This window comes from Aphelocoma coerulescens, chromosome 7 (assembly GCF_041296385.1).
Source record: "Aphelocoma coerulescens isolate FSJ_1873_10779 chromosome 7, UR_Acoe_1.0, whole genome shotgun sequence".
NCBI lineage: Eukaryota > Metazoa > Chordata > Aves > Passeriformes > Corvidae > Aphelocoma > Aphelocoma coerulescens.
Window position 1 is genome coordinate 12,644,801 of NC_091021.1, and position 24,865 is coordinate 12,669,665.

At 39.1% G+C, this 24,865-nt stretch overlaps 1 protein-coding gene across 1 annotated transcript in view; it reads left to right on the top strand.

The window, feature by feature from the left end:
- The window catches only part of BMPR2 (bone morphogenetic protein receptor type 2), a 108,210-nt gene that overhangs the window by 62,343 nt on the left and 21,002 nt on the right, over positions 1–24,865 (top strand). The window contains exons 4-6 of the mRNA XM_069022175.1: positions 19,966–20,076; positions 20,592–20,683; positions 22,714–22,944. Coding sequence (XP_068878276.1) covers positions 19,966–20,076; positions 20,592–20,683; positions 22,714–22,944 — 434 coding nt within the window. The remainder of the gene's footprint in view (positions 1–19,965; positions 20,077–20,591; positions 20,684–22,713; positions 22,945–24,865) is intronic.

The window sequence follows — 24,865 nt, forward strand, 5'->3', positions numbered from 1 at the left end:
ACAACTATTCCTCAAAAATTCTAACACTGGGTGCTGGAAATCTTAACATTTCAGTGGGAGTTAAGACTACACCACTGTGAAGGCATTTCTCCTTTAAAGACTTGTGGATTTTGTTAAGGTAACTCTCCTCAACAAAGAGTTCTGACTGAATTAGGCAAGATAGTGTACATTGAAGTCATTGCCAAGCGTAATGGGAGCACTGTTTATATTTTGTGGATGTTCTACTTGTCTTATGTCCCTGTGCTTTTTCAAATGTTTATTTTCACGTTGGCTGTGTTGATCTCCTGCTTTCCCTGTCTTGTCATGCTAAAGGCTCCTTGCAGGGAGCCAGAATGGCAGAGAGGGCTGTGCACAGGCTGCTCCGTGGCTCCAGCTCCTGACAGAGGGCATTAGCTTCAAAATACTGCAGTTGTCTCTCCCTGGGCAGCCTGAAGCTGCTGCGCTTGCTGAGATCACTGTTTCTCGTAACCTGCTTTGTTCTGCCATGTTACCCACGGAGCATTCCTCAGGATTTTTAGCATGGCTCTGCTCTGGTCGTCTTGAACAATTTTGAAATGAATGGAGTTAAGATTAGAAGGAGCAAGAGCTCTGTGAAGTTTGGTTATAAAGCACTGCTAGGTGTTGCCAGCTACTGCTAATAAAGTCCCACCCCATGCCCAGTACAGTAATAGTCTTTGTCCTCAGACTACTGGCAGAGTAAGAGGCAGACTTGGGACTGGAGCTGTTAAGTGCAAAAGGGAAGATCACTTAAAAATACCGTGTCTGCTGTTTGCTGTTATTAGGCTCATCTGTGTAGAATATTGTTTAGATCATGGAAAACCTTTCATGTCTTTTTCTTGCTCCTTAATTAGACATTTTCAGTAAGCCTCACTTGTTTCTGTCCTGCGTGTAAGTTTGCTGACAAAAATATGATTCTATATCACGGTTTTGTCCAATGCATTTTATCCCCATGATTTTGAAATGGATACAATTAATAAAGAAATATTTAGGTTCTTGGCATTTAACTTACCCTCAGAATAGCCTGTTAGCCCAGCTGCTTTGCAGTCTTACCTGAGCTGCAGCTGTAGCTCAGCACAGTGCCTCAGAGGAGACTGAAAGTCCAGACAGACACTTAAAATACGTTGCCCCTTCAAAACTCATTAGTCACATTTCCTTATTGAACCTTTTCTGATAGTTTTTTTTTTCTTTATCTGAAAAATAATGTGATCTAGAAGACCCCATACGTTACATTGATTTCTGGCTCCTTTCCTTATGATGTAGCATGCAGTGTATCTTCAGAGAGGGTGCTATCTGGAGGTAAAATGCTAATGACCTTTCAATCTGGCACAATCACAGGAGCTTTAGGTAAATAGAGCGTTTGGTTTTTAACAGTGTGATGTTGTTTTTAAGGACACTTGAATTACTTCTAGACAGAAGAGCTGGAATTATGTAGGTTAGCTGCCAGGTGGCTCCTGCAGAGCAGGCTGTGAGCGGAGACAGCCGCATTGCCCCCAAAGCAGGGAGCACAGGCTGCAGGGCAGCACCATGCTGGCGTGGATCTGGCTTGCACGTGCTGCAGCCAAAGCCTGACCTCAAGACTGTGCTACATGCACTAAGTGACAACTCTTTATGTGGTTTGATTCCTTTCACAACTGTGCTGTTGGAGCATCTTCTGTTGGGAATATAAAAAGGGTTAGGAGCTATACTTTGTAGAAGCTATAGGTTGTCTCTTTCTCTTCATCCCTTCATTGTATCAGACAAAATCTTTGCATGTGGATGGATATTGGGGATCCGTGTTTTAAGTTAGTTTTCCTTACAAAGAAAGGCTTATGTCCTTCTTATTAAAAGAGTGAATGGCAAATTCAGGTGAGTGCCTCAAGTGTTTGGATTGTGAACTTGTGATTAACTCTGGAATTCTGAATGTGAAGTTTCATAACTGGGCACCTAGCTCCTGACATATGTTGTCCTGGCTATAGATATCTCCATTATTTCTGGAGAACTGAGATGTCAGGGTTGTTTTGAAGTCACCTGAGGTGATCTTTTGACTTTCTGGCTAACAGAACCCATGTGCTTGAAAAACAAAGAGTTCATAGAGCATCCAGGGGCGCCGATGCAACACTGAGTGCATCGCATTAGTGTGCTCCTGGTCATGTTACCCCTGATTATACACCAACTGCAGGTTTTTTCAAAGCTGTAATTTTCAAGATGGAATAACTCCTATTGTTGCTGTCCAAATAGAAGATGATGACAGTATATTCACTATAAAATCTTGGTGAAGATTCCTGTGAATGTAATTGTACTTAAACAGGGATTCAAGTTGATACCAAAAATCTGTTTACATTTGTGTTGGTTTTATAATGAAGAAAGCTTACTCTGGCTACTAGGGCAGACTAGGGTGTGGTGAGTTCCTGAAAAAGTTATAAGGAGACCTAAATGAACTATAAAAAATAGAGTTCCTCAATCCATAACTACTTCTGTATACCCATACTGAATATTTCTTTGTGTCTTTTTATTTTATCTTGGTATTTTGTGGTGTTACCTTTCTCAGTTATGTTGCAGTTTCTTCTTTCTGTGATAGGTTTGGGAATTTTCTTTCCTGATACATTGAATTAGCTGCTGTTGATGTATACCATTCACTATTATTATTTTTGCTGGTTTGTATTTAATAAATAAAATGAATGGTGAGGTGTTGCTATGGACACTAATACGTAAGCATTAGACTAGGGACACCGAGTGTTTTGTCTATTTTTGTGTGAGACAGAGACTTTTTTCTGAATTTTGTGGTAGGAAATGCGATTTTTCATGTCAGCTGTTAGAGATGTGCAGATTTTTTGTTGTTGTTTTTTAGCTTCCATGTTTTCAATATTATAATAGGTATTGATCTTTCTAAAAACCAAACATCAGATTTGTGTAGGTAGTCCATACGTTTCTTTCTCAGAAGTCCTCTTTTGTTTATCAGTGTTTTATTTTTGGGATACTAAGATGTTTTATTATGTAACATATTTGTTATTTTGGAAGAAATCAATATATGAATTAGCCTTAAAATCTAACTTAGTGAGTTTTACCTTATTTCAGTTTATTTGTGTAGTATACTTCCATGCAGAATCAATTAATGGAAAAACATTTGCTGTATAGATATGTCTAGGAGGGAGAAGTTAGGAATTCAATCTTTAAGGGCAGGGAATATACTGAAAGAGGGAAGTGTGAAGATTTTTCTATTACCTTAGCTTTTTTTTTAAAATGTTCTTTAGCTTTTTTATTTTATTTTGAAGTAGAAAGATCAATTTCTCATTTTCTGAGGGATCTGAGGAAGGACTTTTTCTAAGACATTGATACCAAGTTGCAGTGACATTGGAGTTTGTGATCCAGTTCTTTTAAATTCCTTTGAAGATTCCGGTGAGGTGGACTCAATGTTTAATCACTACAGTTTTATGCATTTATTTTAAAGATTGAGCCTACAAAATATTACATATATGTTTCTTGGCATTATTATTTCCTAGAAGTTTCTGAAGTACCTGTGAATGATATTATACTTTGGCCTGGATTTTTGCCTTCCCTTTAGACTGGTGGCATGAGGCTCATTTAGAATCTGCTTTCAGGCCTGTAAGTATTTTCTGAGACTAGCAAAAAATTCCCTGTTTCAGACATTCATATTGACTTAAAACTATATATAGTTTGAGCAAGGGTGTAAGGTATCCTTGCATCCTGTGTAAAAACACTTCTCACTTTCGTAATGCTAGAACGGGAAATACAAGTGTTGGAGCTGTAGCAGTGAAAGTGATTTTTTTCCCTGTATGCCAAATAAAAATATTTTTCTTTATCTTATTTCTTTTTATCTTTGAGTTGTGGTTCAGTGCCCTGTCTATCGATTTGTTCACAAGCTGGATGTGGCTGTCTGAAGGAATACACTGCTGATATGTGCTCTAGACAGCTGAACCAACTATATGGAGCCACTGAGATAATTTTTACTTAGTTGTAGTTCTGCTTTCCTGTTAAAGCATTAACCTACTCTAAAAGTAGTGATGCATGTAGAAATAGAACTTTAAACCCTAATAAATTAGTACTAGTGTTATAAAACAGAAGCACAGTTTTTGTGTATGTATTCCTTTGACCTGGGGGGTTTTACTCTTTAAAAAAACTAAAACCAAAGCAACACACACGTAAAAACTTCAAAAAGAAGCAAAACCCAAATCCACCTCCTGCCTCCCAATAGAAGAAACGGCCAAAATAACCCCCAAGCATGGAGAAAATACCCACATTCACACCAGCATGAACTCCTGACAGGGGAGACATCCAAATTGCAGTACATACAAATTGGTTATATTCTAACTGTGGTTCTGTTTTCCTCCGTTTCTGGTCTCTGAGGGTATAATTGCAGTGACTAAGGCAAAATGGATGATGCTGATTGAGCCACAGTGAATTGCACTGAGCAGTGTTCTTCCTTTGAATTCAGGTCCAGACACTGCTGTTCCACAGTGCTGTGGGAAAGCAGAGACAACTTGGTGAAAACATACTGCAAAATAAGGCCTGGAAAGCTAGAGAAATCAGTGACAGATGAACATTTAGAAAATATTTTAAATGTTTTTTGATAAGTTTATTTAGTGAGTCTGAAGAGTAACTTGAGTTTCTCTGCCTTTATCAGCACTGTGAGCAGATCGATCCTGCACCTGTTACCTGCAGGTAAGGCTGGGCCGTGCTCCCCCACCCGTGGGTTTGGGTGAGCAGAGTACTGCTCACCCCTGCGTGAGACACTCCCAGCTGCAGAGCCATTCATAGCATCTCTGGAGCAAACTAAAACTGTGTGTGGGTGACATAAGTACAGACTGTAACCCAGGAGCCTTACACATCTCTGAGTGTGGTGCCAGGTGCTCTGGGGCTGCTGTCCCCTGCCAGCACTGCTCAAAGGGCGCAGGGAGACCGAGCCAAGGGAGGTGTAGGCCAGTTTTGGAGGGTTAAATAGGAGACTTCTCTCTGGCACTAAGAGAACAGTTAGTGAGTAATAGTAGTGGGAGAGAGTGCATCAAGGAAAAGATTTGAAACTAATTTGAGATTTCAGTATATAGCTCAGATGTGCTTACATTACTTTTCCTTCTTTTTCTACAGTTAAATGTTTTTGAGAAGGTTGGTTTGTTTGGGGTTGGGGGGCATTTTTCTTTGTTTTTTATTATTTTAATTAAAACTGAAAACATCAAGCTCTATTGTGGAGAGAAAGTTTTCATAATAGCCTTGGGGTGTTAGATACCTGTGATGAAGACAATAATAATTAAATATTGCTAATGGGGGGAAAATTCATAAATTGTAAATCCTTGACTTTGCTAGATATTTCAGAATAGACCAAGTGAAATAAGGTGCTAAAGATATCAGTCTGAACAGGTTCTCCCAACTACTGAGCTTGATCCTACACTGAGCTGGTGCATAATATTATAATCTGTACTCAGAGCAGGGAGTGGAGGTGAGCACAGTCCTACATTTAAGAAGAGTCTGGCTGTGTGGTCACTGTGCCATGATTGCTGTGGAAGAGAAGTTTCCTGTTGTATAAGGGAACACAGCACTAAGTATTTGATTAGCTGAGATCATATGTCACCTAAATGTTCATCAAGGACATGTTCATTTTATCCCTGCACACTTACATGTGAGTTTATGAATGGGTTGGTAGGTGAGCATAAACAGGTACATTTAGAGTTTTTTCTAGTTTTTTCTACCTGTATCAGAATTGAAAGTACCACTTTTTAGGCATTTACAGTTTGTGCTTAGGCTGAACCTGATGACTAGCCTAGCACATCTGATGCCAGAAGCATGACATGAATTTCTTCACTGCTTTAATGTCTTTGTAATCACTGTAATGGGTTCTATCTTATTCCCAAAAGTGCTGTTGGCAAAATGCTGGCCTGTGTTACGATGGAGCCCTTGAAATGAGATTGGAAGGCAGGCTTTTCCATTCTTTCTAGACGGTTATGGAATGAAACAGTTAGCAGGTAGGTGCTATTAGCTGCAGGTTTTTCTGAGAAGGAAATATGTTCTTTCAAATGCCATCAGCTTCCGTCTGTAATGGAGCTATGATTTGATTGTTTGGTAGAAATGTAGTCAGGTACTTGACAACTTCTTGTATTTTTGCAGGGCTCCTGACAGACCTTTCCAGGAGTTGAAAACTTTCAGCAAATGGCAATTTAAAAAGAAAAATAGGAAATGTGTTGTGTAAGCATTGTTGAACTCATGGAACACTTGGATTTCCTTTTTTAAAGGATAGATTGGGAAACAGAACTCTTGTCTAAAACGATAATAGGACAATATCTGCTCAGAGGCATAACTGGTGTAATTACCTGTGAGTTGTTGGAAGGAATAAGCAAGGAAAACAAGCAAAAAAACCCCAACAACCAAACCATAGTTAAGGCTGAAAGCATGGAGTTGATTTGCAATTATAAATCCTCATTTTTGTCCTGGGTATGCATTTTCACTTTGATGAAGTTTATAGAGTTGCATATTCCTAAACCTAGACTAGTGATTGAGGGTATCTTGAATTTTGAGTGACCAAACAAGGCTGTATTAAAAGCGTCTTCATTGAAGTGTAGAAATGCTTTGATGGTGACCAGTTGGGAGCCAGAAGAATAATTTGAAAACCTTGCCTGTGACTGCATGTATTTTCTGATGTGTTAAAGCGGGAGCAGGACATTCAGAAAGGAGTCCATCTCAAGTTTAATTTCGGGTTTTTCGTTTTGCAGAAAAAGATTTCTACTTGCTTAATGGGGCTTGAGGTTTTTGCCTTTCACTTAATAGGATTTCATGGTATGGTCAGGATTTGGGTAAATTCGATTGACAGAAGACTTCTTTATATTCATTTTTTTTTAAAGGCTCCTTTTTCCATTCTAATTTCTACAGTATCTGTGTAAATAACTGTCTTATGAAGGTACCAGTTTTAGACTTACAGTTTAATTGTACAGCATCATTGAAATAGCTGAAAGCAATACTCAGGGCTGTGACCAGTTCAGGGATTGATTTAAGAAAGTTTTTATTACATGGAAAATATGTTTAAAGTAGAAGAGTTACAGAAGCCATATCATTTAATATGTAAGTTTTATTCAGTCTGTGAAATCTATCTAGCAATCATGCAGATTCCAACATCATTAGCAAGTAATTTCCATAGGATTATGAAATGTCTCCTCATGACCTATTCAGATTTGTGTTGAAATATTTATTCCTGGTTTGAAACAAGTTTGTTACTGTAGGGCAGACAGAACATGTTATACAAGTGAAGTCAGCTGTAACACGAATTGATAGCTTTGATGCCAGCCTTTGTACTTGACTGATGTATATTTATTTTGGCAGGGATGTTGCCTTAGATATGGTCCTTCCTCCCCTCCCATGGTCTCCCCGTTGGCTTCCGTAGCCCGCTCCCAGCTCAGCAGAGCCATGGTTGTGCAGCACAGCTGCTGGGCACCGCTGGGCTGGAACAGCACCTGGGAGTAGGAGGCAAGGGATGCCTGAGCTAGCACTTGTGCTGCAAGAACTGAACATCAAACGATGTCTGTATTTCATCTGAAATCAAGTACTTAGATCTGTAGAAGGATTTTGCATAAGTGCAAACTAAGGATTACTATTTATCATTATTGCCTTTTTCATCTTCATGCTATTTTAAAGTAATCAGAATAACCTTTGAAGTTAGGGAAGGTACTGGTTTTTTTCCCATTATATAACTAGCTAACATAAAGCACTAAGAGGCAAAGTAACCTACCTAAGATCAGGCTATTCTGTATCAGAGCCAGCAACACAATTTGAGTTTCTCTTTGTTTTATATTTCAAGTTCTGGAAATTTTTTCTTTCCTTTAGGAAAAGAAAATGCATTTACAGATCTCTAATGTGCACTTGTGTGCCCTCATACAAGATGCAGTTTTCTGTTTGAAGAAGGTCACTCCAGCTGGTGTCTTGGAAACAGGAGCTGTGTGTCAGAGGAGACTCTTGATTTTGCTGGGGTCCCCGTGAGGTTAAAGCCTTTCTCTGCTCTGGGCTTCTCACCGTTTCAGCTCCTGCCCTGCCAAGTGCTGGCCCTGCCACTGCCTCTCCTCCTCACAGGCTTGTCTGTCCTTTTCTGTCTCACAGCCTTTTCTGTCCTTTATTTCCTTCTGCTTGAGGATGTCCCCAAATAGCTGTGTCTCATATCTGTGCAGTATCTTGTGAGAGAGAGGTTCTTCCTGCCCAGAAACCATCTGAATGTCCATTTAAGCAAGGACAGTAGAGGGAAATAGCCCTTGCTAAGGCCTCTCAGCTGGGAAGGAGAGGCAGCTTTCAGCAGGAACCAGGTTCAGAGGTTCCAGAGGTTCAGCTGCTCCGCTGCCCTCCTCTGCTCACAGGCATGGACACAGGGGAGAGCAGTGTCCTCAGTGATGGCCTGTGCTGGATGGGACCAAGTGAGGAACAGGAGTGAGACAGACATTGATGCAGACTGAATGAGAATGCCTATGGTTCTGAGGAAGAGAAGCAGAGATGCTGTTCACTGCATTCCTCAGGCGCCCTGGAGCAAGATAGGAGGGGGATTTCTGTCTGGTCCCAACCTCCCACTTTCTGCTTCATTGCTCACTTCCTCCTAATAACCATTTCATCTGGGAAATACCTGCTAAGACCAACCAGTATGATGTTAGAGCATAGAGAAACGTAATTATTGTTACCTTAAAATTACAGAAGACTTCTAAAATCTTTTTGAGTATATTCAAAAATATTGAATATATTCAAAAATATTGAATCTTTTTGAATATCCTAGAAAAAGGTTTTGCTAAGATTAGAAATTGTATGGCCATGTAGAGAAGATGATGTGAGAAAATAAGAGAGCAGGTAGGATTCATGGAAAAATGGGACATGTACATTCATGTTACTCTGTCCTTCTAAACCATGATAGCAAGAGCTAGAGCAGATGCATACCTTTTGGACTACTGCAGGCATTGTCTGAATTTGCATTAGCCAGACTAACACAATCTTTGTGTGAATGTTTCTAAAATATCAGACAGGTTTAACTCACAACTCTCTGGCATAGGCCTTCAAATTTAAAATCACAAAACCTTTCATATACAAGAATGTATGCTATACTGAGTTGTACTAGAAGTATAGAAATATGTTCTTGAATTAAAGAGAGTAGGAAAAGTTAAGTTTTAGTACTAAAATACTTGCTACACTTGAGGATTACACTTGAGGATTACAATATTAAGCTGATTTAGGGTATTACATCTGAAATACTAGGATATAAACCAAAAGTGTAATGAAAAGTTTTGTCAAAACTCGTTCTCACCCTGTTTGTATTGATCTTGGGCTTATACTTGAAACAGATTGGTTGCCTAAAATTGTGCTATCATTCAGATTTCATTGCATGCTTAGGGAAATGATTTTGGAATAAATACCCAGTACAATCGTCCTTTAAATCAGTTCATTCTTCATTGCCTGTTGCTAAGGTTGACAAGAAAATAAAAAATATTCCTGGAAGTCAATGAGAGATGTGCAGCTCTACTGACAGGACATGAGTGCTCTCTGTTCCTGACCAGGCAGGAGCAGCACCACATCTCTGTGCTGTGGCTGTGAACAGAGGCACCACCACTCCTCCGGGGTGTGCCCAGCAAGAACCTGCTGGGACAGGCCCAGACATCCCACACTGCTTGGGCTTGGCTCGCCTTCCCACCAAGGAAATGGCTGGTAAGGGGGGAACGTGGGTTTCTGTAGGAGCAAGGGGAGCATGACTGATGGGTAGACAGCATTCCTGGGCTTCAGCACTCTTAAAGACATGAAAAATGCAGCGCATGGGATCAGAGCTGCCTTTTCTGAAGGATCTGGGGGGTTGGTTGTTTGCTCACCCATATAAAACCAGGCGTTTCAGTGTTTTGATGTCATTTTTTTGGGCTCTATTTTTAGTGCCTGGGATCATTACTGATATGAAATACGTAGCTATTGAGCTTGTTGAAGTTAAAATAACTTCAAATATCTTTAAAGAGGCTTTCTGAAGTACTCATTTTTTTCCATTGCAGCACATGTAGTTTTTGACCCAGTGCGTTATAGAGGCTGGAAGTGTGCCATTATGTTAAAGCTGGTGTTAGCATTTGGTTTGATAAGTAAGAAGTCCTGTTGGTCCAAGATGAATATAAGGGGATAATGTAAATGTTGTTTTCAGCCTTTCTATTAAAATTTCTTTTTCTGACTTATATTTCAATATGGGAGATGTCCCCAGTATGTTGTTAAGTGCTCAAATTAGCTTTCTCTTTAGCTTGAGGTAAGGCTGAGGTGTCCTCAAAAACAGTTTGACTATAGAAGCAACATATTCCTTTAATCTCTCTAGTAATCAAATATTTATTGGTATATAGGGAACTTCAGAAAGAATAACCTAAATTTAGTTTTGTGTTTGGATTGCTTTTTTTTTTATATACATCATGATTATAAGGTTCTATTCAGTAGTATTAGAAATTATACTGAAGATGCCTGAACTCCCGGAAGGAAAGGCAGAAAGAGAAGTTTTGTTGGGTTTTTATGAACTCATTAATTTCTTCTGCACACATGTGACAAGCTGCTAATTTACCTCTCTTATCTAGTCATCAAAGAAAGAGCAGTTAGGGATTTCATAACTCACTCTCCTGCCAAAGGTATTACTGCTCATGCTTCATTTTTGAGTTTCATGTATCACTGCATCCCTCAGTATTCAAAATGAACAAAACCAGCCAATCTAAACCCCATAGCCTGGCTCCAGATTGGGTGCTTGGTGGCAGCCAGTACACTGGAGGAGGACAGAGGAAGGGAGGACTGTGGAAGGGATTCCATCTCTGGGACTGCCTGGCTGCAGGGGTAGCGAGGGACTCATCCTCTTGGAGACAAAGCTCAAATCCAAATTGCTTTTTCCAGCAGCAGATTTTTGAAGAGAGATCTGCCCACTGAAACTCTGCCATCATGGATGACTTCTAGCTGTAGCATGATTCCTCTGGAGCACATTATGTGAAATAAATTTTACAGCCCAAGCTGTTTGATGTTTTGAGGCATTCACTGAGGAGGCAGATGGGATCTGTGATGCATGATTGCCAGGTTTTGATGTTACTGCAAGTCTCATGAGAGACTGGTGCTTTCTGACAGTCCAGGTTCCACACAGTGATGCAATTATGTGAAAAATGCATTAAAATTTTAGCTCTCCTGATGTGGAGAAAAACATGAAAAGATGTATCCTGAAGGGTGCCATATGACAATAAGTATATAAGATTTTATATAAAAAGTTAAAGTCAGTCAAATGTGATGATGCTGAGTGCAAAGTGGAAACACATTGGTAACTCTTTAAATCTTTTCTTCAAATATTGGAATGATTGGAAGCAAGTGCAAATTATCTGTTTCATCTAAGCCAGTAGACTAGAAACCAGAGACTTGCTCTTAAGTCCAGGGAAAACATCCATTTTCAGTTACGAAAGAAAATTGCCCTAGGGCTATGGATTGGCAGGATTATTCTGCTAAATAATGTTGCACCATCTCCCACAAAAAATAAGTTCCCATTGTGTTTTCCATGTGTGTGCACCGTGCTTGGTCCTCTTCCACAGAAATTATCTTCCTAACTTCATTGTGCCTTCAAGTGCCTCAAAAATTTTATGTGAAAGAGTGGTTCCTTACCCTAACTTTGGTTTAAGTACCGAAGATGGACACGTTGATAAAATTTTGTAATTGTATTGCAAAATTTGGACATGGATCTTAATTTTATTAATAATTTGTCAAATGCTTACAGAAAAGATGCAACCTTACCTCTTATACATGGGTTCATAAAACAGAATTAGGGTAATAGTTGTTTTAAAACATGCACCTATAAAAGCTCAGGTCAGTACCAGAAGTTGTTAGGAAATGCTATTTTTTCCTTTCATCGTTCTCAACTATAGATAGATTTAATAGAAAATTGGGAACAGCTCCTGCTGGAGTTCGCTCTAAATGTCTGTAGACCATAATTTAAAGGTATTCCAACCCTGTAGATCCAATTTAACTAAAAATACAGGTTTAAATGCTTTTAATTAAATTGGTGTAGATGGGATTCTTGTTGTCATTATATGATAATCTGACCTATGTCCCTGGTATCTAAAAGGCTACTAATGTATTTTTTTGTTAAAAGTTCTCTACTTTTTTTTTCTTTCATTACACATTTTGTTCCCTGCACTAAATGAATTTAGGATTTACATAAAATAGTTTGGGTCGTTCTGGCGTAGTGTTTGTATCCGGGGCTTTCTTGTCATTTGCTCTAATGTGATGAAGACTCTACTCTCTTGCTGCAGGACAGTGGATCAGGAATGAAGCAGTGGTCACTTAGTTGGAAAGAAATGTTGATTATGGTTCAGAAAGGAGGAGGGGAGAAAAGACCTGATGAGGTGTTCTGGTTTGGTTGGAATGTGCTGCTAGAATGCAGTAAGGGAAGCAAATTTTACTAGTTGTGGAGAATTCCAAGGACATGTTTGATACAAGCTTTGTGTAGACAAAACAGATAAACAGATTATAATTGAGGTCTGTGGGCCCTTGGAAAAGATTGCTAATGGTATGTTTTTTCAAAGGACCGAGACCTTATCGCTGTCATGAAAACAGTGCAGGGCCACCATGAAAAGAAATGTGACTTTAAAAGCAAGTTGAATTAAATACACTTGAAAGGCCTCTTTCTGAGCTGCAGAGCATATTTGCAGTTATCTGCAGCTGAAGGCCACATTGCCCCCCACACTGCAGCCTTCCATGTCATGCTGCATTGGTGACGGAACCGAAAGCTTTCCCTCTTCCTTCTGATCTCATCCTCAGTATCAGTGAGATTCCTTAATGGAAGGGCAACTTCTGCACCAGATTGGCAATGAGCATATTGAAGCTATCACATCAAAGAAATAGTTGTAGGATGGCGTGAAGACTCTGCTTCTTTTAAAAGTGATCTGGATGGACAGATCTTTTGAATCCCTCTGTAATTTTACTGACTTTGATCAGAGTCCATACAGCTGTAGTTGTTTTGAAGAATCAGATGTTACTGTTGTGCTGTGAAGGTTAAAGGATGGTGTTTTCCTTATGTGTTCGAGACTAACGTTGCTACCTACATGTGATACGGGAAATAAAAAAAATGTTTAATATTTTGGTACCTATCAAAGACCACTTGGCTTTAAGACCACTTGGCTTTTGATACATAGCTATGAGAAATTCTGTGGGAACATACATAATTATTTTTAAACTGATTTTGATTATATAGAATAATTGTATGTTTGTCTAAAATGTTTTTATACAATGCTTCTCTAAACTTAAATACACACATATTTTTCTAGAATTATTTACTACTGTGTGGCAGATACACAGCTGTGAGTCATTTACATGAAGAGCAGGCAGATTTCTTAAAATGGAATGAAAAGCTTTAATAGCAATATAGAGATCTGGTGGAAATTTATGTGCAAATGTCCTTTATTATATGATCACCACCTTTTAAATATATAGCATTGAAACAACATTCAAAAGCCTAAGGTTTCATATTCAAATATTAGAAGGAAACAATGTTGTTGCCTGCATAGTTTCAAGGCCATATCCTTTTGTGTATTTGTGTTGGGATACAGCCTTTAATTATACAATCAAATCTTTCCTCTGGGGATTCCTAGTTTTCCAGCTTGGTTAACACTCACTGCCTTTTCTCACGGCTGTCTCAAGACGTATCATCGTAATAGTGACCTCTCTGATGTCCCAGGGAGCTCTCTGGCCATTCCAGTGTAGCACCTTGGATGTAGGGATAGAGAGAAGCTCTCTGGACAGCTTTCAGCTGCCTTAGGGAGGAGACTATCCTTCCTTGTCCTCATTTCCGATTCCATTTGCTTCATACCTTCTCATTTCAGTAATAGCATTAGGGAAACAATGTGTTAAATGGTGAAGTAGGAAATACGAGAACTCTGCCTGGGTTCCTCACAGTTCATCATCCAGGCTGGAATATTTTACCTCCAAGAGCACAGATGTGGGTGCTTGAACTGACACCATGACATTGGCAGTGGTGGGTTAGTTGGTGCTCTATCCAGAGCAACCTCCTGTCTGCAGGCCTCACAGCACTTGCTGAAGGGGAAGGAATACAGAAGAATTATGCATCCCCTTTATGGCTCCCAGAAAGGAGTTCTCTGTATTTACAGACTCATTTGCCATTGGCTGTTGTTACCTGGCTTTGTCTCAGTTTTCTCTGATTTCTCACAACATTCTTTGGTCATAGGATAAACTCTAATTTTGAAGTATGGAAACAGGAAGCCTACAAAAGAGGCTTTAATTTTTGAAAGTTAGATTACAGAGAAATAAAAAAGTTTTTTCAAGCATAGGCACAGATTGGAATACTTTTGCATTAGTTAATATTACAAGCTCATGTTTATAGTGGAAAAGTTACTTTGAAGAAAAAACATTCTTCCTGATGCCATTAGCGCTGGCAGTATTCTTCGTTCTGTGTCATTCCTGGGGAAGGTTAGGAAGGAGCAGTTTGACAACTTCCATGCGTGGCAGTATGGAAGCTTAATCTATAAACCTTAATTTAGCAAAGATATTGTATAGATGCTTGGAAACTGTTACAGCAGCAATGCCTGAGAAAAGAGAGAGAAATGCTTAATGCGATACAAGTGCCTGCAGGGAGTGTCCCAAGTGCAGGGCTGGGTTCAGCCAGATGACTCACTTCTAACTGAATACTAGAAGCATTTCTCTTCATGGTTTGCTCTGAAATACATTCCCAGTTATTTGTGTGTACCTTCTCCCTACACAGGAGCTGTTGTACTCGGGTTTTTGGAACCTGAAAACAAGCTCTTTATTGATGATGAGGTCAGGACGCTTCTGGGAATGGTGGCTTGTTGGTTACCAGCTGCTCCCCAGCCAGAAGGAGGTTGTCCTTCTGTTTTAATGAGTTGTGCTTTGTTTCTTTTTCTTACTTGCAAAAGACAAAAAAAGGATTTATGCTGTTTGCTGTGATATTTCTTTGTGATGGGATTGGTAGACTTCAGTAAACTGCTGACTGCTATCAGAATTACTGGCAAAATGTTTCAAGATAGAAATGTGTATGTGCTGGGTGTCTTCCACATGGCGCCTTTGCATTGCTGTTCGTAGAGGCAGTAGCCCTTTGAGCGGTGCTCCCTTTCCCATCCTAGTGGGATAAGAAATTGGCTCTTAAGGTTGTTTGGGCCTTACAGCATGTCTTGGTTTGAAAGACAGGTGTCTGCTAAGGAAGGCAGGAGCCCCCCTTGGAATGGCAGATGCAACCCCCCTTCCCTCCGAGTTATTATAATTTTGAAATCAAGGGGCTTTTAGGCAAAGATGTGGGAAATAGGAAAAACAGTTCTTTATTATTATATATCTAGATGTATATAACCAGTCAAATAAACAACAATAACTGTGGCAGTAACAGCAATCCCAAACCCAGTCCCAGCCTTCTCGGCTGTCAGGCCCTTTCCCCTCGGGTGCAGTTCCGCTCGCAGCCGGCAGGGATCGCTGGCGGCTCCCGGTGAGCAGGGCAGGTGCGATGGTTCCCCCGTGGCTGCAGGGGGCGCTCCAGAGCGAGCTTGGGGAACACGCGGCTGCTTTGGTGCCCTGGGATCCCGGGAAGGGATGGGACAAAGGCTTCACAAACCCCTGGGCAGCCGATCCCGGTGTCCGGCCGGACCCTCGGGAACAGCAGGCGGGAGTGGCAGGCTGGAACGGCAGGGACAAGCCCAAATCCCGGCAGACAAGATGCATCCAAACAGGGAACCCCCCGGCGGTCTGGGCAGGCAGGGTGAGCAGGGCTACAACATAGTGAAGGCTCAAAGCAACAGCGGGGACAAGGGTGGCCACGGCCCGGCTCCCAGTGGGGCAGGGAATGGGGGCCTTGGGATCCCAGGGCTTCTCCAGCAGAAGGAAAAGCAGCCGAAGAAAGCAGCTTCCCTCTCTGTCCAAAGCCGGAGACTGACTGTCCCCACACCCAGGTGAAACAAAAGAGTAGCCAGATGCACCCCACCGCCAGTGGGTAGGTCTTTTGTTTTCCTGAAGTACCCAGAAATTTGTCCCCCTAGCAACACGTATGGGGAAAATTCCTTTAACAGAAAAAAAACGAAGGAGAACTCCTGAAACCCCAACACAGCAGTTTCTGTTGGTTTTAATTTTTTGTTGTCTACATTTTTTTGTAGATCAGGGAGCCTAAGTTGAAGCTGGAAGTAAAAGTCGCACTTACAAATAGCAGTGAAACAAGCACCTGCACTAGCCTTGCTTTAAGTTACAGTAACGTAAATCTGAGGAAGCTCTGACAAGATCTTCTGTGTACAACTGCACATAGAATTTAGCTCAGCAGTCAACTCCTTAATCGTTGGATTTTCTAGAGTCTGCAGCTAATTCTGCTCTTTATGCTATTGCTTTTTTTATGCAATACATTGGTTTGGGAATAATACCGAGATACCAACACTCCCAGTCTAAGATTTGAAAACAGTGTTTTTAAATCAGTTGGTATGTGTCACTAAATACCCAAATATTGGTAATGATTCCAAAAATTCAGGTGAGATTGTTGAGTGGTTGTTACGCATGTTTAAAGTCTCTTTGTACAGTGACATGATGAAAAACTAGTAAAGCTGTAGGGCAAGGTGTCTGGTCCTCGCTACTAGACCTGAAAAGCAGAGTCCACTGATTTGAGGGAGGGGTTGTTAACAGCTTAAGACCAACCAAGTCTTAGTTCAGAAAAATGTAATATCAAATCATAGCTTTCATAATGAGTGTCCTAATCGTGATGAGTCATGGTTGTTTTGGCCCAGACTGTAAGTTCATGGAAGAAAGCATGTACATTTTACATCCTTATTTCAAAAGTGCCTTGTTTAAAGGTGAGCGATTACTTTTATTGACCTACACTGATGTGTCTTTTGGGGAGTTAGTTAAAACGCAACTCCAAATAATACCAAGAGAAGTATGACTCTTGTGCATATGTATATAAAAAACATGTATTAATCACTTAGAAGTAGATAAAAGAGGAAATATGAGCCTCTGCAAATGCCTTGAGAGGTCCTATATGGTTCTTAGCTAGGCATTTAAAGGTAAGTATGATGTGAAAGACTAAAGATGAAATATATCCAAAGAAAGAGAAGGATTAATAAAATTAGTGAGTTAATAAGAGTTTTCTTAAGTTTTGGAAGGTTTGAAAACTGGGTTGATAAGTGACATATCCTTTTTGTTCTGTGTAAGAAAGATTGATAATCTGACAACATCCAAAGTTACTGTTTTATAAAGCAGGTAGAGGGTTGATAGAAATAACACTTGGGGAGGTAGGTTGGAGCTGTCTGGGCCTCTTGTCATTGTGGGGTTTTTGTGCTTTCCTTTTAGTGTAGATTAGTATCATTTGCTTGTAAAAGTTGTCCTTGCTGGGAAATGACTGGCTGTCACACACAGCATTTTACTCACTCATGTTGTTTTGAGCTGCATGTTATCACTCCATTGAGATGCTCACTTACCCTTACTAAGAAATTTGTATTTATTCTTAAATTTATAGATATTGCTCATCACCCTGACAGTAGTAACTCGCATTGTAGGACTGATCTGGTTGTTGGAATGTTGACAGTGTTATTTTTAAATATTTATAAGAATTGAAAATTAGTTCAAGATAAGCCAATATAAGATTCTTATGAAACAATTCTGTTTAAAAAAAAAAATTAAAGCATTCTTTCCTCTTGAAGGCCAGGAAGGTCTGTGAGGTTACCTGGTGGTTGCACAGCTACCCACTAAACAGAAAAAGCTCCCACAGGGGATGGTCCATCAAGGAAGGAGAAAGAAACAATCCTTTTTCACTGTGTGTTTTTCAGCTGCTAATGGGAACAAAATGTTATCTTGAGATTTTCTGGTATCTCTTCAGCCTGCAGAATGACACCATCCACAGGCTTCTTAAGGGGAGTGTGCCAAGGCAGCCAGAGCTTCGGAGGAACTGTTGCTCAGGATGCCCTTGGACAGCAAAATCCCATTCCAGGGTGGAGGAGGGCCCTCCTGATGGAGGCATGTTGTTAAGCCTTTGATTGTATAGAAAACTAAAGAAGAGCAATCAAACTTAGGCATCAGATATCATTTGGCAAACAGTGGTGGAAATGATTTGCTGGTTATTTACTGATGGGAAGGTAGCAAATGGCTGTGCTCTAGTTGTGCAGTCAAGGAAAATAACAGCTGGGATTATAACAAAAAGATCAGTCTCTCAAAACCCGCTACTTCTTAGTACATGCTAGGCACTGTCTTGAACTGATGCAAAAGCCACCACATTTAATATATATTTTTAAAGATAACCCAATAAAATGTAAATTCCATTCATAAAAATATGAAAGTCAAAACTACCATTTCCCTGCCAGCAGTTACTCATCTTCTTACACTTCTGTCATGTTTCATATAGCTTTGTATGATGTAACAATTTCCTTTGTGATGTTGTGGGTTTTAATATATATGTATATCTATGTTTTGAATTCATAATTTAGATGACAATTGTAATGTGTATCTTTTAATCTCCTCACTATGGAAGTCACAGCTCATATTCCTCATTAGTGTTCTATGGCAATAACTTATTTTCTTAGTGAAACTTATTTGACCAAAACCAGTAGTGATGGAATTTCTTTTGACAGAACAAGTTTAAATTTGATGGTATTGTGATTATCCCTCCCTTTTATTTAAAGGATAAATAAAGGTATTAGATATGAGCTGCATGTGGGTTTTGATAGGTGATTCTTCACATACTTCTGTCACAGCTGAAATTCTCTGTCATTCTGTTTTACCAGCTTTTTATTACTTCCCCTTACTGGTATGGTTATGTAAAAAGTACAGTTGACACTGGGAATTTGAAGCAGTGAATCATGTTGAATTTCTTTTAAATGCAATTCAAGGAAAGTGAATTTGTCAGTTTATTCAGCTAGTGTAGACTGGGATAAATTGTATTTCAGTCTCACCTAGGAGTTTATCCAATGTTTAAGTCTTGTGTGCATTTTATATTTTGTGGTTTTAGTGTAGTTAGATCTCATTACAGTCTTTTTAGGAGTACTTTTTGCAGTATATAAGACATGTTTAAACATAGTTCCCAAACTTGGTTTTGAAGCCAAAGTAAATGAGGTCTTGTAGCACCACATTCCAGTGTTTCTGACATCAGAAGAGTATCTGCACTAATAATTTTTTGTATTAAAGTGGCTGGATTTTTTATATGCCTGCAAGAAGCAAGACTGGAGTCTGACATGGAGAAGCATTTCGAGGTGCTAATGAATGTTTTCATGAAATCATTTTTCTTCTCTGGGGAAATAAAAACCCAACCAAGAAAACCTGAAATAGCAAGATACTCACATTCTGACAAAAAATCAAGTGCTATTTTAGAACAGGCTCAATAAAACTAGTTTTATTTACTTTTGTTTAGTGTTTTGGTTTTGTTTCAGGTTTCCTGCTGCAGTCTTTAGAGATCCCTCTGTCTTCTTGTGTATTAAGAAGTAAGAATTATGCCAAAAATTATCTGAGCACTGACACAAAACAAATCAAAACCCCACAGTATGTTGAAATATTTGCGTAAGTGGACTTACGTATGTTGTAGGTATTTGAGTCTGAAACATACAATATTCCTTATATTCGCAGCCCAATTAGCAAACTCGTGAGATTTTTGTCCTGAGAAAAACAACAAAAGAGCCTTGTAAAGGTTACAGACCTGATGCATACCAGAAACTGGATCAAGGCACAGATAGCAGGGCAGGACTGCATCAACTTAGCCTTGTATGCCTGGGCTGAACTTTGCCAGATAGAAGGAAGAATCACTCTCTGCTGTCAGTGCCTCTCTCTATAGGGCAAGGGCTGCCCGGAAAAGCTGCCAATGAATGTGTGCCCAGCTGGTTTTGAGCTGATTGGCTCTTTTGCCATCCCTAGATTTTGAGAGAAATAAGTTTAGTGTGATGTTTGGCAATCCAGAGTACATTTTTTCCCCTCATTGTTGTAATAACAATTACATGTTTTATAGTGTTTATTCCTTCAAATTTACAATTTAATAGTCCTCATCTTGTTTGCTTTCAGATTCTTCTCATTCTTTTCATCGAGATGAGACCATCGTTATTGCCCTGGCATCTGTGTCTGTACTGGCTGTTCTGATAGCTGCTCTGTTCTTTGGATACAGGATGCTTGCAGGTAGGGATTGACAATCTTCTTGCCTTTGTTGTCTTTCAGTTGCTCATTTGGCTATTGCTCAAAGTTATACTTAGGTGTTCTGTTCTCCCCACTCCCTATTACCTGCTTGTACATAATTCTGCTCCCCTTTCTCCTCTCTGACATTTTATGGTGATATCCCTTTCATAACAGTTTGGAGAGAGTAATGAGTTCTCTAAGCTGGCATTTTGGGACCCATTTTTCTTCCACAAATCCTCTGCTCAGCACAGCTTAAGTGAGGTGGTGAACATGCTTTATAGTTTTTGCCAGTGACTTTAAATTATCGAAATAGTTGTGTAGCAGGTAGTTTGTAGCTTATCAGCACTTTCACCGCTCATTTTGCTGACTTTGAGAAGATTTTACAGGACTCCTTTTTACTTGTTACATCCTTGCCTACAATAAGTAATTCTGCCAGGTCCCAGGTAAGTTGCATTTTTTTCACTTGGAGCATGTCCAGAAAGGAAGCTCTCTGATTTCCTCATCACCCTCTTCCCCAGGAGACCGTAAACAAGGTTTGCACAGTATGAACATGATGGAGGCAGCAGCATCAGAGCCCTCATTGGATCTGGATAATCTGAAGTTGTTAGAGGTAAATATTCAACTCAGTTCTTAATCTTCATTTTTATTCAATACAATGCTTGTGGTCATATCCCAGGCATAGCTATAGAAATGAATGTGTCAGTGCTCCTGTAATGTTTTCTTCTAAATCAGAGTTTCAAGAAGAAATTAAAATAAAAAAGGGTTACTGCATGTACATTTTGTCTAATTTTGTTAGTAATGTTGTTGGTATTAGCTAGAACTTGTTTCACCTTGAGAACAAAAAAGAAGCACTCTGAGGTAGTGGGGGAAGTTAGAATGTGCTATATTTCAGCATTGCATCAAAAGACCTATTTTTGCTTGACTCTGCTTGCTTTTAGTACAGTGTTCTACTGTAGGAATTTGAAATTCTTTAGTAACACTCTCGGAATATAGAATGTACTGCAGATAGGGCAGTATATTTCAGTAGTGGTGCATTTATGTGTAGTCATTCTTCAGTGTTATCTATCAGTCTTATCTATCTCCATGGCAACTAGAGGCCAACCAGAACTTTATGCTGAGCTTGGTGTTAGATGTATCATCACAAAACTGCAAAATGTTATGCTACCAGTTGGTATGCTCAATGGAACATATGGAATTTTTAAAACCTTTTAGCCAGGAAAAAAAAGAGTAGAATGACTGAGATGCAGAGTGGTACTTTTCTTCTTTTTCCCAGTAGAAACTCCACCTAGAGATGCAGACTGCAGACGTGCAGTGTGAGCTGCTCTAATGGTGACAGCAGACTGATCAGCAAAGAACACTGGGTGTCTTCTGCCAACAAAATAGTACTTGAGGCAGTTTACAAGAGTCTAACAATGTGTATTGTAGGAGTGTGCAAAGCCCCAGATGAAAGCACTTGTACTGATAATGAAGTCTTGGAGAAAGCAGTGACTTTTCTCCAAGTCTGAAAGTTGGTAGAGAGATCTGCTATGGTGTCTTCTGTCCTGTTTCTTGTATCCTAAGGAGCTGACCCCTCACCCCCAGTCACAGGGTGTTGCAGGACAAATGTTTTAACCTGTGCTTGCTTTTTGACATCTCTGTGGGTAGATTACATTCCAGGTTTGTACCTTGAACGGATTTGCTGCTGCTTTGCAACCCAGTGGCATAAAAGCACTGAGAAACCAAAAGTCTCTTCATTAAATGATACTTTATTTTTGAAAACTTTCCCATAAAACAATTATCTTTAGAAACATTACTTTTGTTATCCCTTCTGTTTTCTATTCCTCCTCCATTTGTAAGTATTTCAAAAGAAAAAAAAAAGGCTCATGAAATCCTTACAGTTTCATGTATGGGTCTTCCTGAAAATTATTTTAAATAGGTACTTAAATTCTTATGTACTTGGAATTTTTTGAGCTTTAGAAATTAGGGCTCTTCCTGAAGGTGGTTGTGCATTTTGGTTTAGAGTAGAGATTGCATCTTTCTTCTGCAGTTACTATGGAGATGTGAAAGGCCATTCTTGAAGACTGCCTAACACAGTGGGAGCTAGAATAAAGATTCACAGGTAGTCAGGAATTAATTACTTCTTTCTGTTAAAATCTATTTACTGTTTTTGGCATCTAATTTGCACTACAAATGCATATTTTGTTATTACTAACCTGAAAGGTACAGCTTATAAACTGTCCTAAACCGAAAATGTTTCGTCTAATGTCTGTGATCTCTGGAGTGAAATGAAATTGATCACGTAAAAAGCTGTAAATCTTTAGTAGGCAAAAGTTAGTAAGAGAGTTAGCAGCACAGAACACATGTATTTTATTGATGCTGTATATAAAAGTACGGAATAGATTATTTATGATATATTTACTGGATATTCAGACTATAGATCAATTCAGTAAGATCTGTGTTGGCTTGTGCTGAGGTTTCCAGTTCCAAAATAGCTTTCATGACAGCATTCTAATTCTGGTTTTCATTACAAAATATTCACTATCTTCACTATTCTTATAGTATAAGTCAGGATAAAAGTTGGCATACAATTGTTGTAGAGTGAAAACTTGGGTTTTGTCTTCATTTATTATTTAGTGAAGTAATTATCTGTATTTTTTGCAGTTGATTGGCCGGGGACGATATGGAGCAGTGTACAAAGGTTCCCTAGATGAACGTCCAGTTGCTGTGAAAGTATTTTCTTTTGCTAATCGTCAGAACTTTGTCAATGAGAGGAACATTTACAGGATTCCACTGATGGAACATGATAATATCGCCCGCTTCATTGTGGGGGATGAGAGATTCACTGCAGACGGACGTATGGAATATTTATTGGTGATGGAATATTACCCCAATGTAAGTGCTTCAAAGAAATCAATTGGGTTGGTTAAGAATCCTAAGAATAGCCACATAAAAAGGATGTACTTTAGGTTTTGGTGGTGCTTCTTGCACAGTAATGTAAAAATAATCCATATAAATGACAATTTTAATGCACCTTATTGTGGGTTACTGTAATAGCCTTTTAGATTTCCCAGTTAGTGCTACCAAATGTAGTCTTACAAATTCTTAGCTCTGGAGTATTTGCTCTTGGTTGTGGTGCAAGGTTTTTTTAGTCAATTCTGTCCTTATTCAACAACAGAATTTGAAAAGTTGTTTTTACTTTAAAATAATTTAATACATAAAAAATTTCTTAATATTAAGACATTCTCTCTGTCTTACGACCTCACTCAATAGCTGTAACCAGAGGGATTTTTTACAGTGAAATGTAGTAGATCCAAGATTGTTGTCAAACTACTTTGTAGCATTATAAATCATGGTGCCTTTTTATCCTGTTTTCTTCTTTAAAGCTTTCTGTGTCATATACTGATGATGTAGGACATGTCTTAAGAAGGCATCCTTACTTTCTGGAACCATATCTTCAAATCTCCTCAGTTAACTGAATGCTTATATTTCTCAAATTCATGGACTAGGGTGCTTAATGTTTTGTGCATGTACACACATATACAGAAACAGAAGCATTTAAAAAATATGCAGTATGAATGTGAGTAGCTTTCATGAAAAATTATAAAATGTATATGGGGGTTATATATATGAAAATGCAAAAAATTGTGTCACAATTTATCTTGAGGGGTTTTTTGCCTGTGTATGGGAAAGAACTGTAGTAATTAGTTAAATAATGTTTTTTTAAACAAGCTTTTTGGTCTGAAGTTAAGCAAACTCATATTTCCTGCAAGGTGTAAAAGGGGATGGCTGAAGCCTGATCTTTTATGGAGGCAGTAGGACAAAAGCTGCTTATTTGAATAGCAAAAAGGAGCAGAACAGTGCTAAGTAGGAGTAATGATGGCCTGTCTTAGGGATTTTTAGGCTCTATGTATATGCTTGTGTTGAAAGTTAAATGCACCCATGTAAACACATACCTTAAGCATAGGTATGTATTTACACACATACACACTATATACAAACTGAAGGCAACAAAGCACAAATATATAGAGTGTCTTAAGTGAATCTTTTAAGTGAGAATGCACTTGATCATGTCAGCTTGTAAGAGACAGGCATCTAAGAAGAGATTGCAGAAACTAGAAGCAGCCTTGAAAAAGGTCGGTTGTGCCCACACCAGATGGACAGGGGCAAAGCATGGGGCTCTGACAAAACTGGCATATTTTCATGTAATTGAGTTAAGTAAAATCAAGTGAGTATTCTTTTCATGGAAGGGCATAGCATAAGTGTCTTCACAGGTGATCTGTTTTTGCTGTTTTCTTGAATGAAAGGATTTTCAGTTGAAATGTAATTTGATTGAAAACTGTGTCTTGTTGCTTATGTAAACAGGCTCTGTTAATGAGCTGATTAAATGTACAGATGAAGCTTATGACATCATATTATCAGATTCTTTCCCAATGTGGTATTAAGAACAGCAAGATTAGTCTAAAATCAATGCACTGGTTGTTTGGGAGTCATTGGAAAAAGTGCACAGCAGGTGTAATTAATGCACAGTGTGATCTGTAATTCAGTGAGCAGATGTTCTGCTGTATGTGGAGTTAACAGCAGAAAAGGAAGCCTTCTGTGGCAGCCCTGCTAGAACAGAATTGCAGTGTTCAAACTGGAGCCATAAATCTGATTTCAATAAGGACTAACCAATACAAGATGTGCAGGTGATATATTCCCCATCCAAAACATCATTCTCCCTCAAAATACTTTCCTTCCTGAAAATAAGAACACACAAACCTGGGCATTTTTACATAGAAAATTCTTCTTGATGGTGAAAGCAAGACAGATAGGT